Source organism: Callospermophilus lateralis, chromosome 2 (assembly GCF_048772815.1).
Source record: "Callospermophilus lateralis isolate mCalLat2 chromosome 2, mCalLat2.hap1, whole genome shotgun sequence".
NCBI classification, from domain to species: domain Eukaryota; kingdom Metazoa; phylum Chordata; class Mammalia; order Rodentia; family Sciuridae; genus Callospermophilus; species Callospermophilus lateralis.
In genome coordinates, this window is record NC_135306.1 from 189,993,938 (window position 1) to 190,010,063 (window position 16,126).

At 58.2% G+C, this 16,126-nt stretch overlaps 1 protein-coding gene across 1 annotated transcript in view; it reads right to left on the reverse strand.

Moving 5' to 3' along the window:
- Alx4 (ALX homeobox 4) overlaps positions 1–15,775 on the reverse strand; it is a 37,217-nt gene extending 21,442 nt beyond the window's left edge. Inside the window, exon 1 of the mRNA XM_076844353.1 lies at positions 15,328–15,775. Within this exon, the coding sequence (XP_076700468.1) occupies positions 15,328–15,775 (448 nt within the window). The remainder of the gene's footprint in view (positions 1–15,327) is intronic.
- Between the last annotated feature and the right edge of the window lie 351 nt (positions 15,776–16,126).

The window sequence follows — 16,126 nt, forward strand, 5'->3', positions numbered from 1 at the left end:
TTTCTCCAGCTCCATCAACCTCTGTCCAAAATAGATCCCGGGGTCCCCTCCAAATCAGGGGACTTCATCTACATAACAAAGACTGCAAACCACCGTCAGAGTCAGATGCCAAATGTCAATTTCTTCTGTCATCTATGCTTTAATAATTTTTTTTGGGGGGGGAATACTGAGGATTGAACCCGGATATGCTCTACCCCTGAGCTATATCCCAGCTCCCCTCCCTTTTTTGAAACAGTGTCTCACGGAGTTGCTGAGGCTGGCCTCAGGCTTGTGATCCTCCTGCCTCAGCCTCCCAAGTAGCTGGGATTGCAGGAGTGCCCCACTCTATCCGGCATACTTCAATAACTTTTAATAAAGTGGAATCCTGGCAGCCTCCACCATTGGACAGCACCCTAACCAAAGGCAGGAAGCTCTGTACCCGTCACCTTGCCCAGAGTCTAGCTCCCAGCCTCCCCCTGCTGAGCTGTGAGTCTCAAATTCCTGGATTTCTCAGGCTACAGGAGTTCCATGTCTTCCTGGAAGGGACTTGTCTGTCTCCCCGACACCAGGGTTTTCTGTCTCAAACGTGTTCCTTCTAAGCTAAAGAACCATTTGCAGCCTGGGACAGAGGGAGGACTTTTCCCCCTTGGACAAGAACGGGGAAGGTAAGCTGAGTTCATCTCAAGGCTGCTACTTAACCTGCTGAAGCTGATGAGGTAAGGACAGAGAAGATCATCTATTTTTACTTTCAAAGAAATCCCACATTGATGATTATCAAACGGTTAGGAATCCAACACCCACAAAGGCTGAGCACACCTAAGCTTTGGCTAGCGTTTCTGTGTACACGGCTGGACTTGGAGCAGGTGGGTGCCGAGGGTTCTGCCCACCACACAGAGTAAGTACATGCTGTGGTTGGGATGGTCCGTATCCCCGCAGGCCCATGTGTTAAGGGCCTTGCCCCCAGGGTGGCACCATTGGGGGGTGGTGGGGACTTCAGGAGGTGGGACCTGGTGGGGGGTCCTTAGGCACTGCAGGTGTGCTCTCTAAGGGAACGGTAGGACCTCTGTCCCTTCCCCTGTCTGGTTGCTGGCTTGCAGTGAAGTGGTTTTGCTGTACCATGTACTCCTGCCCTGATGTGCTGCCCTACCCCAGGCCCAAAACAATGGTGCTAATCAATCATGGACTGAGACCTCCCAAACTGTGAGCCCAAATAGATTTCTTGTCTTTATACGTTAATTATCTCAGGTATTTTGTTATAGGTATGGAAAGCTGGTCAACATACTTTCACTGACTCCTGCTCTCTCAGATCACAAAATAATCCCTATCAGTCTCTGTTTAAATCGCATCAGGTGTGGCTTCTACCAAGAGTTTCCTCCATAGTGGATGTGAGAAAAGTCCATTCTTTTCAACCTGTTGGGCTTCTCTGGGAGTGAATCTGAAGCAGTAAAGATGCACTTGGTGTAGCATAAAACTAGGTTCTGAAGGGCTGCATCCTGTGGGACTTGGATAAAGCAAGGGTCAGGCATGTGTCAGGTAAAGTTTCTCTAACCAGCTCTCATCCCTGGCCTAGGGGCGGATGCCAAGCAACCCCTGGGCCACACCAGCTTCCTCTAGTCTAGAAAGCAGAGATCCAGGCAGCTCCTCCTTCCTCACCCGGCAGCTTCTCTCCCTGGGCTGGGCTGGCCAGCTTCTGAGTACGGCTCTGGAGGGATGAGGGAGCTCAGGTCGGGCAGAGGGACATGTGGCCATTGCTCAGGGGTCGATGGAAGGTGCTGTGGCCCACGTGCTGGGCTGAAGGGGCAGAGGCATGGAGAAGGCAGAGCCCCTTTGGCTCCAGCGGATCTGAGTTCACGTCACTGCAGGACACTTGGGGAGGTTCTGCCTACTCTGAGCCTCATCTCCTTCATCTGTAAACTGGGGGTATAATGTCTCCCAAGACCTTTGAGTGGAGGATCCTCATGCCGGTCTGGCCCATGGGGGCAGTTCTTAAGGACAAGTGGGGAAGCTGGGCCCCCGGGGGCTGCAGAAGCTCCTGACTTTCCTGATTCTCCTGCAGAGACGAGCACCACCCTTGGGACCTGGAGGTCTGAAGCTCTGAATCAAAGGGACCCAGAGCACGGACATTCCAAAGGGAGGGGAGAAAGGAGTGCCCAGCTCAGGGTGCACTGCACAAGGTGCAGCAAGCCAGGGAGATGTGAGCTGTGGGCGGGAGGGGACCAGGCTCCCCAATCCTGCCTGTCCCTGGGCTCAGCAGACAGCCAGGCGCCACCTGACATCGCTCATTTATATTTCAAAAGACTTTGTCAGGCGTACGTGTAGGTTCAGTAATGCTATGTGCCCTTTCTAACCCTTGGCATCTGAGTCAATTAGAACTGCCCACCAAGGTTTCTGGCCAGCCTGACGTAGTGAGGGTTCCAGAAAAATCTTATCAAAAAGAACAGTGGGGCTGGGGATGTGGCTCAAGTGGTAGCTCGCTCGCCTGGCATGCGTGCAGCCCGGGTTCGATCCTCAGCACCACATACAAACAAAGATGTTGTGTCCACAGATAACTAAAAAATAAATATTAAAAATTTTATCTGTCTCTCTCTCTCTCTCTCTCTCTCTCTCTCCTCCCTCCCTCTCTCACTCTCTCTTAAAAAAAAAAAAAAAAAAGAACAGTAGACGTTCCTGGGGTCACCACTCTGAGCCAGGCTCTGTCCTAAGTTCTGCACGCATTTCGCCTATTCAAGCCCTACAATGTTCCTAAAGGTCGATATTATTTTAATCCCCATTTCACAGATAAGAAAACTGAGGCACAGAGGTCAACTCACTGTTTGCCAAGGCCACTAGGCTATTCAGGCTGAAATCTGCTTCCAGGGCCTTGGCTGCAAGGGCTTCCCGGAGAGGAAGCCTCAGAGCTGCAGACGGCCGAGCAGAACAGTGCTTCTATGATTCCCCAGAACACTGGAAACGGTGCCTGTGGGGTCCCTGGCTGGGAGGCCAGGCTCCAGCAGGGCCCTGTTTAATTACCTGGGCTGGGGGACCCTAAGGTGAAGGAGCACGTGACAGCTGCTTCTCTGCAGTCCCCTCCCCTGTGGCCCACCTGCTCGGTCCCTGGAGTCCTCGACCCTGCTGCTCTCTGGATGACCAGGACAGGGAAACTGGAGAGCCACGTGGAAGGATGTAGGTGAAGCCTTATCTTCTCCATGTGCAAAAATCAACTCAAATGGATCAAAGATGCCTGAGTGTTAAAACCATAAAGCTATCAGGAGAGGACACGCGGGGATGTTCACAACGTGGACGTTACCAGCGATTCCTTGGCCGTGACAGCAGGAGTACAGGAAACCAAGGGAGGACATCGAGACACTGGGCTTTACCCAAACTTAAAACTTTTGTATAAATCAAAGGACATAATTCAGAGAGGGGAAGGCCTACCCAGAAAAGAAGCCTACCCCAAAAGATAAAATGTTCACAAACCTCATATCTGATAAGGGATTACTACCCAGAATACATAAAGAATTCCTACAACTCAACCAAAAAAAAAATCAAACAATTTCAAAAGTGGGCGAGGTTTTGAGCAGACATTTCTTCAGATAAAGTCACACAAATGACCAATAAGAGATGCAATGGCCGGTACCAAAGGAGACTGCTGGATGATTCCGCTTCAAGGAGGTAGTGCTGAAGGAGCTCATCAGAGACAGAAGGCAGAGCCGAGGTCACCAGGGGCTGCAGAGCAGGAGGGGACAGTGGACACTGTTGAGTGGACACAGTTTTGGTTGGGGATGATGAAAAAATTCTGGAAACAGAGATGACGGTTACATGGCATTGTTTGTGTCCTCCATGCCCCTGAATTGTGTGTTTAAAATGTTAAAATGGCAGAATGAAGAGAGAGTGGAACCATGGCACTTGCAGGTAAATGGATGGAGCTGGAGAACATTATGTAAGTGACGTAAGCCAGTCCCCAAACCAAATACGAATGTTTTCTCTGATACGAGGATGCTGATCCATAATGGGTACGGGTCAGGGGCGCATGGGAGGAAACTTCAGATAGAGCAAAGGGGGGGAGGGGAGGAGGGGGCGGGGGTGGGAAAGACGTGGGATGACACGGACCGTCACCCTAAGTACAGCAGGAAGACCCGAATGGCGGCACTCTACTTTGTGAACAACCAGAGACATGAACTGCTCTCTAGGTGTCCGAGGAACTGACGCATTCTGCTCTCCTATAGAACAAATTAGAACAAATAAATGAATTTTTAAAATTTGTTAAAATGGCAAATTTTATGTCATAAATGTCTGACCACAATTTTTTTTTAAATCATCCCTAATTAAGATATTTTAAACCTGTTTCTCGAGGCTATACTGAGCAGCAGTGACCAGGACCCGACAGGGACTTCCCTCCCCTGCCCCTCAGTTCCTCCAGAGGTTTCCCAAAGCCTGACCCCCTCAGCAGGTGAGTGGCCCTGGCCACTCCTCCAGTCCTGCCCAGCTGCTGGCTGCCTTGCTGGCCTACTCTGCGAGCTTGGTCCCTGCTCCTGCCTTCCCTTGCTTTGTGTTCTGTCCAGAGGGCCATTTCTGGCTCCTTAAACTGAAGACCTCCCAGGCCCACTCTGAGTGGCTTTGCTCAGGAAGCTGCAGGCCACTGGCTGCCCTCCGGGGAGTCCCACCCACAAGGCTCATGGCCACCGAGCACGGGGCAGCGGGCCTGTGGGCAGACAGAGGCCTCTCCCAGGTGCCTCCCGCAGCCTTGCTGGTGCCAACCGCCTCACTGGTGAGGAGGCGGCGGCCACCTCTGTCTCTGTGCATGCCATCCCCCAAGGGCCTGCTCACTGTGACAGTGGCTGCCACCCCGAGGGCTGACCACACGCTGGCTCAGGTCTCAAGGTGTCAGTGGCTTCCTCTAGTGTCACCCTCCCTCAGCCAGGCCCGGGGACAGCCCTGTCACTCTCCATCTGCAGTGAGGGGCCTGTCACTGAGCGGCCAAGGTCAAGGTCCTGCAGTTTCAAGTGCTGGGTGGGGTGTCGCGCCCAGGGAGCCCCTCCTTGATGTGTGCCCCGTATCAGCTCCTCTGAGCCTCGGCCGGGTCTGTAGCATGGGACGCAGTTCCCACGGCATGTCCTGCTGGGAAACTCAAGGGACCCTTGGTGCTCAGGTGCCCACAACAGCCCGTGCTGGGGCGGGGGATGGGGAGAGAAGGGAGGGTGCTGGGGAGGGCCACCTTGAGCAGGTGGGCCCAGCTAGGAACCGGTGGGCCGGGGCTGTGGCTGCATCCCTTGTGGGGAGTCTCAGAATCCCTGGGCGGGGGCAAGAGTGGAGGGGGACCTCAGCACTTCTCAGATGGTCCTGCAGAGGACAGCAAGAGGGAACAGGGGCTCTAGATGGGCTGCCACCAGGAAGGAGCTGAAACTGGCCACAGGCAAGACACGAAGACACGGGGCCAGTGCGTCTGGGGGAGAGCCCACCTGGCCGCAGCTGGCCCGGGGGTTGTGGTCGCTGGGTACCAGGCCTGTGGCTTCTGAAGTGAGACCAGGGAAGTCCAGGGAAGGGGCTGCTCTCCCACTGCCAGGGTAGGAAAGCACTAAGGCCTGGGCAAAGCAGGGCCGCCCAAGACCTCGTGTCCCCATGCCACAGGGTCCCCATGGGAACTCATCATTCTCCACCAGGCACAAGAGGACAGACTGCAAGTCAGTTGTCACCAGGTCTCCACTTACAGAAAGGGGGAGGGAAGATTCCCAGTGATCCCAGATGCTCAGTCCGTCCGTCCATCCACCCACCACTCAGCATGGCTTGAGCCAGGCCCTGCTCCAGCCCTGGGGGAAGAGTCGGAAACCTGACGGACTCAGCCCCCAGCCGCTGCTCTCCCAGGGCAAGGTGCGTTTCCCCACTGCTTTGCCCCACAGACGTTCCTCAGGGCCACCGACCCGACCAGAGGTTCACGCAGAGGCCCTCATGCTGGCCCTGTGCCCAGTCCTGCACCCACTCTCACCTGGCCCAGGTGAAGCAGCCACCCCAAGGTCAGAACCAAGTCTAGAGCTACAACCTCCTGGGTGTCAGGTCCGACCTTGAGCCACGTCCCCAGAGTGTCCCCCAGATGTGATGGGGGTCAGGTTTGAAAGACCCCCATCTTTCATCTTCAGATCATCTGGGAGAGGATTGGGGTGACTTTCAAGTCTAATTAGGATCGTCCTAAAAAAAATGGTACTTTTTAGGCTTCTGGAATCTTTGGACACGAGAACGTGCCGCTTCCTTCCTCCCTGGGCCACCTTGGGAAAGCCACTCGTCCTGTCTCAGCTTTCACCTGTGAAATCAGGATGATGACCTTATCCATCCTGTGGGGTCGTGGTGGGAACAAAAGAACCGGCACACGAGAACCCCGACGCTCGGGCGGGCGCGCTTAGGGGACTGGGGCCACCACAAGGTCAAGCAGCACCAGAAGTTCCGTCCCAGCAGCCCGAATCCCTCTGACCCCATTATTGTCCCTGCCCTACAGAGGGGCAAACTAAGGCATGGAGCCAGGTGAGACATGGGGTGCTGAACCACCGAGCCACATCCCAACCCTTTGTAATATTTTATTGAGAGACAGGGTCTCGCTGAGTTGCTTAGGACCTCGCTAAGTCGTGAGGATGGCCTTAAACTCATGATCCTCCTGCCTCAGCCTCCTGAGCAGCTGGGATTCCAGGCGTGGGCCACCACGCCTTACCCTCCTGCAGGTTGGTCCAGCCATTTCATTTTCCTGGCACAGTGACTTGGGCAGAGTGATGGGGTCCTCCTCTGGAGGATCTTGGGGGACCCATCCATTCGCCTCCCTTAGATCCTTGGGCTCAGGCCTGGAATATCACAGAAACCCAAGGCCTCAGAAACCATCAGCGGTCATTCAGGGGTACCATGGAAGGGAAGATTGGGGTCCCCAGGGGACCTGTGCAGCAGACACGGGTGCATGTGTCTGCCCTGGCCAAGGGTCAGCTCCCTTCTTGAGCTGGGATATGAACTAGATATGAAGGCACACAGGGGCCCAGACCAGGGCCAGGTGGAGCCCTGGACATCAGGAAGGTTCACACCCTGGAGGGCCCCCAGGGTCCCCATCCTTACTCTAACCTGATCAGGGGCTGGGGCGTGGCTCAGTGGTAGAGCACTTGTCTGGCACACGCAAGGCCCTGTTGGATCCCCAGCGTCTGTGCACACGCGCGCGCACACACACGCAAATAAACTAAATAGATAAAACCTCACCAGAACCCCACCACCGCCATTTGCAATACCCAAACACCCTCAAAGGGAGCACATGGGTGGGGACCAGAGGGCTTGGCAGGCAGGATGTTCCCGCACCTCTGGGCACACGGGAGACCTCACGCCGTGCTCACACTCTCTCACACTCCTCCCTCATAGGCAGGACAGGCTCGAACAGTCCCCTGGGCAAATGAGGACACTGCGTGTCCCTAGAGAGGTAAACAGTGGCTGTGCTAAAGGAAAATCAAGACTTGCCCCCAGATCTGCAGAGGAAGGGTGGGGAGAGGAGGGGAGGGGGACAGAGCTCTGGGCCACCGCCCAGCTTCCTTTCACTCCAGAGCCCTCTCCTACTGGGGGACGGTCCCCTACCTGGAAATCTGGTCTAGGGGGTGGGAGGTGGTTTCTAATGAGCCGGAAAACCCTGGGCCTCTGGCCTGCCCTGTGCTGCACGGCTGGGGGCCGACCCCCTCTGCTGGACCGTGCTGGGGGCTTCCTCCATCCCACGCCCCACCCTGGGCAGGGGGTGTGAGGTTACTTGTCTGTCTCTGCCCTTGGACCTTGAGCACAGGCTGTGTCCAGCGCTTCCCAGAATCCCCCACAAGGCTTGGCACAGGGACAGGCCAAGTTGGGTGAGCCATGAGTAAGTGGAATCAGGCTTCTCGGTCCCCCGGACTGTGAAACAGGACGTTCCAGCCAGCACAGGACCGTTGTCTCTTCCCACATTGAGTGGGAGTCCCCCAGCAGGACACCACCGTGGGCTATTGTGTGAGCATGTTGGGGTGCCAGGGTTCCTGGGTGCCACCAAGATCCCCAGCACCAGGCAGACACGCTTCCGTGGAAAGGGGGAAGCCAGTCCACCGCCTCAGGCACCCCCTGCTCTGCGGTCCCAGGTCCCACGGTGGCAGGCTCGCACGTGGGATGGTCCCTGCAAACCCACCAGGAACCCACGGGGCCTCTCTCTCTCTCATTGCTCCCCTAGTCCCCAGGAGCTGGCCCTGTGTCTGACTCGAGTGTGGCCCTTCTGGAGGCTGCAGTGAGGAAGGGGAACAGCTGTCCCCAACCCCTCCAGCCTCCCCACCACCAGCAGGAGGAGAACTTGGCAGGGACTCCACAGGAACTCCACTAACCTGGCTGTGGGGCTCCGTATCTCCTTGGGCCTCAGTTTGCTCATCCACTAAATGGGGTCTGCAGTGGTGTTTCTTCCAACGAACCACAAAGGACAGTCGGCACCCACCAGAGTGGGGAGGTGGTGGCAAGCCTCTCTGCAGGGCAGGTGGGCTGGATGGACCATATCTGTGGGCCTTAGGAGGACACTGGGCTTGCTGGGGACTGGCCATTCACTGAGTCAGCTGCCCCTCTGAGCCACAACCAGCTCCTAGTGTCACCGGCTCCCTGGGAGCAACTTTGGAGGGGGATATGTCACATTGGCACAGGGAGGCCTTTAGGGCCACACATAGGTGCTCACCATGTATGAAGCTCAAGTACTGCAGCACACAGACTGGGGACAGGGCACTGGGGACACGCACCTCTTTCACACAGGAGTGCACATGAATTAGAATGTCCACTCACAGACTCCAAATGAAACGCCAGGTCTTCATTCATCCTTTCAGCCATTAAACATTTGATAAGCTCTACTGTATACACCAGGGAGGACACTAGCTCTAGCACAGGGGACAGCCTTCCGTTTGTTCATGGAGGAGAAGGTCTGCCCATAGTAGGTGCTCAGTGAACATGGAGATATGGAAGGTATAGAAAGGAAGATAGGAAGCAGTCTCTGCCCCAGAGCCAGGACCAGAGCCCTGGCTTGAGTCACGTGAGCATGAGAACACAGGTACCTCACACCTCTCCACGCTTACACCCCAGTCCTGAGTGTGAACCTGCCCTCAACACCATCTGCCAGGACTTCCAGTCCCACTTTGGGTCCTGGGACCCCTGCCCACTTGGACCCTTTCTGCTTCTAGGGAAGTCTCTTCTGCCACCCCCATCAGTCATGATCTCTCCCAGACAGAAAACGTACGTGGGAGTGGGGAGGGAGGAGAGAGGGGATGAAGGTGGGCCCAGCCAGTACCAGGGCAGAACCCCCAGGAGGCCTTTGGACATCATCCGAACTCCAGAATTCCCTAGAGCTAAAACTCAGAGCGGGAAGCCCAGCGGACTTCTCCAAGGCCATGCAGGGCACAGGGACGGGAGAGCTGAGACCCACAACTCTCACAGCTGAGGCACTGTGCTCCTGCTCCGCCCTGGTGACAAGTGGAACTTCAGCCCAAACCCTCCACCGGCTCCATCCTTCCCAGTCACCGCCCTTGGAGTGCTCCCTCCCAGAACCGGCTGTTCACCCTGACCTGAGGTCCGAGGTCCAATTCTCTAGGAAGTGCTTGCGGCGACACCCACGCTCTGTGGCCACCAGCTCAGGGTGAGACTCTTCTCCAAGAGAATGCGCTTTACGGGTCCATGGACCACAGGCTCCTCTCTCTCCCAAGCCGGCACCCTGGCACCCGGCCCTGGCAGCCTTTCGGTACCAAGGTTGGTACCAAGGTTGGTGCCAGCGTGGTTTCAGCAAAGGCAGGTACCTTGTCAGGCAGTGGCGCCTCTTATCCAGATGAGACTCTATCTCCCAGAGAACTCCCCATCAGAAGCTTACCCCGGGCGCCACGGAGCTCGGCGGTGACCCTGCCAGCTGTCCCTGGAATCAGAAACTGCAGCCGCGGTCGCCCAGCACAGCCACCCCCCACAAGCCACCCGCTCCCCAGAGCCTCTCTGGGCGGGATTCTTTCCCTCTGAGCCCAGCCCCAGCTCCTCGGCCACTCTCGTCCTTGGTGCTGGCTGGAGGGGGTGAGGTGGAGAGGATGGTCCTTGCTAAGGTGACAGAGTGCACTGGGAACAGGGAGGATGAATCGGAAGTGACTGCGGTCCCTCAACATCTTCCTGCACACCATGAAGGTTTCTAGAGCACCGCTGAATTTTTGTTAGCCCATCTAGGGATGCCACAGCTGCCCCCAGGCTAGTCCGCCCCTCTACTGGATGAAGGGAGCATCTCAAAGGGGGCTGGGGTGACGCCCGTTTTCACACCATAGCTGAGAGGTGCTCACTCAGGGTCCATCTCTGGAAGGGAGACCCCAGGCCAGGAGTATCTCTGATCTCAAAGAAACCTCAGATACTGGGGGCTTGCCTCTGGGGTGAGGGGTCTCCTCCTTTCCCCCCAAAGGGCCCTGTTTGGAAAAGTGCCTTTTACTTGTCTAGCGGAGCCGTGGCCGAAGCTGCCGATGGCCCTCAGCGCCTAAGCAAGGGGGCGCCGCTGACCTCCGCTCTGGATTCCCAGGACGGTATCTTAGTTGGGTGCCAGCGGCTGCGATTTCCCAATCTGATGACCCTCTTTCTGTGCTCTGTGTGGGGAGCGCAAAGTTGCCTAGAGATGTCTGGAGAACCCGGCTGCGGCAGGCGCACGTGGCCAGGTGGCGCCGGGCAGGCGATGTCCGGACCCAGGCTGGCGCTCACCGCCCCACCCCAAACCGAGTCTGGGCCTACGTTCGCCTTCCGGAGCAAGGGCTTTTCGGGGGACACTGAAGCTGGGAGGCAGAGGGCTCTGTCCCTTCAAGCGCTCGGTCTTCTCTCAGCGCTCGCGCCTCGGTTCACCCGACTCGCCCAGCGGAGCTAGAGCGCGGCCTCCGGTCTCCGGGTCCCATCCCCGTGGAGCCGCCGCGGCTTCAGGCAGCTCTACCCTCCTCTCCCTGCCGGCTGCCTCGGTCCCCGGGTTCCAGAGGTCAGCGAAGAAGCCAGAACCTCGGACAAATGCGGCATCCCGCAGCCGCAGATGCGTTTCCATTTCGTAGCAACTTGCCACCGAAACAAAGGCGCGCGCGCAAAGCCCGGAGAAGAAAGGGGCTTAGGCCCGGTAAAGGTGAGTGCGCCCGGCTGCCCTCCAAAGCGCAGTCCTTGGGGACCTCGGCCAGGTTTTAGGTGTGACGTTAGAACTTGTTTTCCCACCGCGGCTCGAACTGCAACGGCGAGGGCCGGCTCGCGGCTCCGGACGGCCGGGCAGCCCCGCCGGGGCCTGGAGAAGGATGGAAGTTCGAGGTTGGAACCTCGGATTAGACTCAACTGCGCAAACGCCCGGGCTCACGAGGTCACCCTCCTCCAGGACACTATCACGCGGAACAAGATCAGCTCCCGAGGCTCCGAAGACCCTCCGGAGTGTTTCTTAACCTGCGTTTTTCCCTCAAAACGTGTCTACACACAATGCTTCTCATCTCGATCCACGTGGTAGTGACACGGATGTCCACGTCCCTGAGAATTCTTCAGACTTTCCCTGCAGGCGCTTGTGCTTCGCTAAACGTAAATTATAATAAAGAAGAAATTGTGCAGGTCGATGGTTTAAAAGGATGCTAGACTTTTAATCCAAGCCTTCCGTTTGCCTGGTTAAAAGCCCGCGTGTTGAGGCGGGGTTGTTTGTGCAGGCTGGTGGCCATGGAAATTAACAAAGTAAAAATTAAAAGCATCTTCCTTCTCCCTAACAGCCGCCCGGGGGTCGCTGCCCTCGGGATCAGTTTTCCCCGGCTCTTTGCACAATCACCGGCCGCTCCTTTTGCTTTTGCCCGCCTGGTTTCTCCCAGTAGCTTTTGGATTTCTCAGATACAAAAAATCCCGGCTCTTGGCTAAATTCAGTACGACCCCATCGGAGTTCACCCGTTTCGTGGTGCGTGGATCCTATCACCAATACTCCCCGCATCTAGACGCGTTTAAACACTGCATCTAATTCGAAAAATCAGGACGCGCCCTCGGCGGCGCCCCAGGGCTCGGCCCGGCCGCTGGCTCCCCGCACCTCGGCGCTGAGGGCTCTGCCTTCGGGGACCGGCGGCTGTGGAGGGAGCAATTTGCTCGCAACGAAAACCTGCGTGCACCGAACCGAAAGCGAAAGAGAAGGAGGTGGCACGGCAGCTCCCCGCGTCCGGGACGCACCGGCAAGGCCTGCCACGCCGGCGGAGGCTCCGCGAGTCCAGCCAAGGGTTTGGGGACCAGGCGCCCCAGGTCCCGTCCCGGGGACAAGGAGGCTCTTCGCGCCGCGCAGAATCGTCTCTACTCTGGCCCGTCTCCCGGGGCTCTCGCGGCCCCCCAGAGTGGGACCCGGACTCGGCGAGGCCCAAGCGCCATCAGGGCGCCTGACGGGTCGGCGGTGCCGCACGCGAGGACTCTGGGGCTCTTTCGTAAAAACGCGAATGTCCTGCACTCTGCAAAGTGCAGAGCCCCCTTGATCATGGCCCTTTTGGAACTGACGGAGAAACCGAGGTTGAAGACGGCGTAGGGACGCCTGAAATCGGCGGGGCTTCTGTCACCTCCTCGGTGGACCACTCGGAGCAGCCGGGCCGGCCGCGGAGACTTCCGGACCCTGCGTCCCTCGGCTGCGCCCGGGTACGGCTTCCAGGCCTCGCGGGGTGCCCTGAACGCGGGCCACTGTACCTGAAGCGGAGGCTTCGGAGTCTTCCCTTCAACTGGAACTGCTCTAGGGACGACGCCCAGAACCGGGAGAGTTCTGGGTTCTCCACAGTCCGTGGTGGGGAAGCGGATCAGCGGGACCAGGCCTAATGCCAAGGCTGTTTCCAGGCCCTTTCCCAAGCTCTTGGGAACATCTCAGGATTTTTTTCTCCCTTGAACTTCATTCCCCGCTTTTGAGAACACTTTCATAACCGTGGTAGAGGACGGGTGTCCATGTGCGCCTAAGTTTCCCTGCGTGGTGACAGATTGGAGACCCTTCTCCTCGCTACCTCTGTGAAGGGCAGAGGCCTTTAAACTGCCTTTAACGCCTCAGTTTCCCCTCCTTCCACACAAGGTGCCTAATCCCTTTCCTACAAAAGATGAGAAACCTCCTGGTCAGAGAAACTCAGTTGCTAAGTGGGGTGTTGGGGTGGGGGGACAGAGTTGGCTGGGTGGCCTGCACTGTGCCTCCATCTTAGGTAGCGGGGGCTTGGGGGCCTACAGGAGTTGGTGCTGTCTTTCCTTCCAATCTGTAGTTTACCACTTTGCTAGAGCAGCGTCGGCGGGGGCTTGCTCTCTCCTCAGAACTGGGCACTCCAAACAGCACAGAGACCCCGGGGAATGCAGGAGGGGGCTCCCAGAGGGACCGGTTGTGACCCATGAAGCCTTTTCTATTACTGCCCCATGGTACTGTGAGGAAAGGGGAGTGTGGTGGGGTTACTTGCTCTCAGGTCACACTGTGGTCAGGGGCAGTCCCAGGTCAAATGGCTGGCCCTTTCCCTCAGCCCCATGCCTAATGCAAGTAGAAGGGCCAGCCTGGCAAGGGGGGCCCAGCAGGTCACAGAGAGGCACAGAGCCCTCTCCCCTTTCTTTCTGGAACCCCTGGCCCCTTCTCACCAGGAGTCTGGGAGTTGCTGAGCTCTTCTCTTGCCTAATATCTTGGCCCCCTCAGAGGTCTCCTGGGTGGGTTTCTTTCAAATATGAAAAAGCAAGTACCCCGGAGAGGAACCCTGTGAGTCCCCTGGCTCTGCACAGTCAGCCTCCACGGATCCCCTCTGGGACCTGGCAGGGCCTGGGCCCCTGGGGCAGGCAGGCAGGTGCCTGTTGGACAAGGCCAGGAGTGCCCTTGGCCTGTGTGTGGAAGAAGCCCCTGGAGGAGCTGTGGGTGGCTGGGAGCTAAGTGCCTGATCTCAGAGGTGGAAAGGAAAGGCAGAGGAAGTGGGGAAAGGCTACCAGATCTTTCTAAATCTGCTTAGTCCTGCCCTGTGGGTTTGGGAGTGTGTGGTTTGTTTGAGGCCACATGAGTGTGAGGACTTGACCCTTAAAGAACTGTGTGTGTGTGTGTGTGTGTGTGTGTGTGTGTGTGTGCAGAATGAAGTGTAGACCTGTGTATGACTATCGGAACATCTGTGTGTCCGTGCCCACCTCGGAGCTTGTTCTCAGCCTGGGAGACAGCAAGTTTGCATATGAGAAAGTGTTTGCCTTGGGCTGTTTTCCTAAGGTTATTCTGGTCACCACGGCCTCCATGTCCCACCTCTGTCCCCAGGCCTACTGCCTCTACAGCCCGCCTGGATTAGGGCCATCGTCCAGTCAGGGATCAGCTCCTCTACACAGGGGCCCGCTGGAAGGCCAAGGCCAGGCTGGTGGTGGTGGAGGTGGTGGTGTACTCTGAAGAAGGCACCTCCTCCCTTCAGTTTCTCTCCCTTCTAGTTTGGGGGTCCCCCATCCCTATTCTGCGGAGGAAGACAAGGCCAAGGCTCTCCGACTGTTCTGGTTTCAAAGCCCCTGGACGGCTCTCTCCCGGGCCCTGGTGGCTGTGCTCTGGGGGCCCAGGCCTGCGTCCTGACGCCGCTGTTCAAGGGGGCTTAGAGGTCATTTAGGCCAGCTCCCCGGGGTTCCTTGCGGGCCTACACCAGGACCTAGATTCTTCCCTCTTCCCACAGTCCTACACCATCTGGGGCTCCGTGGCTTCCTGCCTTCCCGCCGGGTCCATCCTAAACCATTGTTTGGAGCCCAGCCGCCTCCAAAGATCGCCGAGGGAGAAGCGCCCAAGAACTCTGGCCCGCCGCCGTCCTCGCAGCGAGCAGCGCTCCCGACCCGGGCTCGGGTTTTCTGGGAGCCCACAGTCTCTGGATCCGCTCTCACGTGGCGATGCTGTGCGGCGGCTCCCAGTGCGCCCTCGGCCGACTGCGCTCCGGCTCCCCGCAGGCCCCCCCGCACCTGCCACGCTCTTACCTGCGGCGCCGCGCGAGGAGCCCGAGCTGGCGAGGAGCGGGACCTCCGCAGCCCAGGAGCCCCGGACCCGAGCGCTGCGCCGCGATTCCTTCCAGCCGCGCGCCCTGTGCCAGGACGAAGCAATCCGCTTCCGATCCGGCCCCGCCGGCAGCGCACAACGAGCGGTTTGGGAACCGGCGGAGAGACCGGGAAAAACCAACCCCCCGGGCGAGTTTAATAACCAAATCGCTGCGCGACCTAGGCCGGGGGTACGCAGGAGGCAGAACCGATCCCGCGGCCCCCTCGATGCGGTCGGTCCCCATTTTCCAACCCAGAATCACCTACCGCTCGCCCGCGCCTCCGCTGCCCACAAACTTCTGCCTTCCGCAAGCTACGTGGATCTCGGGGGTGGCGAAGCCAAGGACCCCCGGGCCCCAGCCCCAGGTGACCGGCGTGTGCACTCACCGTAGCAGGGGACCTGCAAGGCCGCGTTGTGGCCGCTGCTGCCTTCCTGAAGTTTGAGGCTGCCGTCCGGGGGTGTCTTGCAGGCGCCTCGCTGCAAATAAAGATGCGGCTGCTGCGCGGGCGGCTGCGGCTGGGGCGGCTGCGCGGGCGGCTGGGGCTGCGGGGTCTGAGGCTGAGGCTGGAACTTGTTAAAGGAGCCCCGCGCCCCGGCGCCACTCTCCAGGGGTGCCGCCAGGTCCTGCTGCCCGGCGCCGTAGCGGGCCCGGTTCTTGGCGTCCCCAAATCCCTGCCCTTTAGCAGCGGCAGACAGGAAAGTTGTGCCGAACTTATCGCCGGGGAATCCCCTAAAAGGCGACGAGCCCTCCCGGTTCTGCGACACCGGGCTGTAGTAGGCGTCCATGGCAGCGGCCGGCGACTCGCAGTAAGAGACGCAAGTCTCAGCATTCATGCCTGGCTTGCGCGGGCGACGGGCGGGGGCGCCGGCGAGGGCGCGAGGACGCCACCGCGCGCCTTGGCCGGGAGTTTGGAGAGGCGAGGAGGCGGTGGCTGTGCACTCCGCGCCCGGCCTGCTCGCTGTCTCCCTCCTCCCCCTCCACGCCTCTCTCGCTCTCTCTCTCCTTCCTCTCTCTCTCTCTCTCTCTCTCTCTCTCTCTCTCTCTCTCTCTCCTTTCTCCCTCACCACAGCTGGCCCAGGGAAAGAACGGAGAGCTGTAAAAAGATTCAGATGTTTCGGAAAGTTGACCAGATCTCCCAAACCCTCTTAAGGTTTTTGAGGCAGAAAAAAAAAAAAAAGTGATTT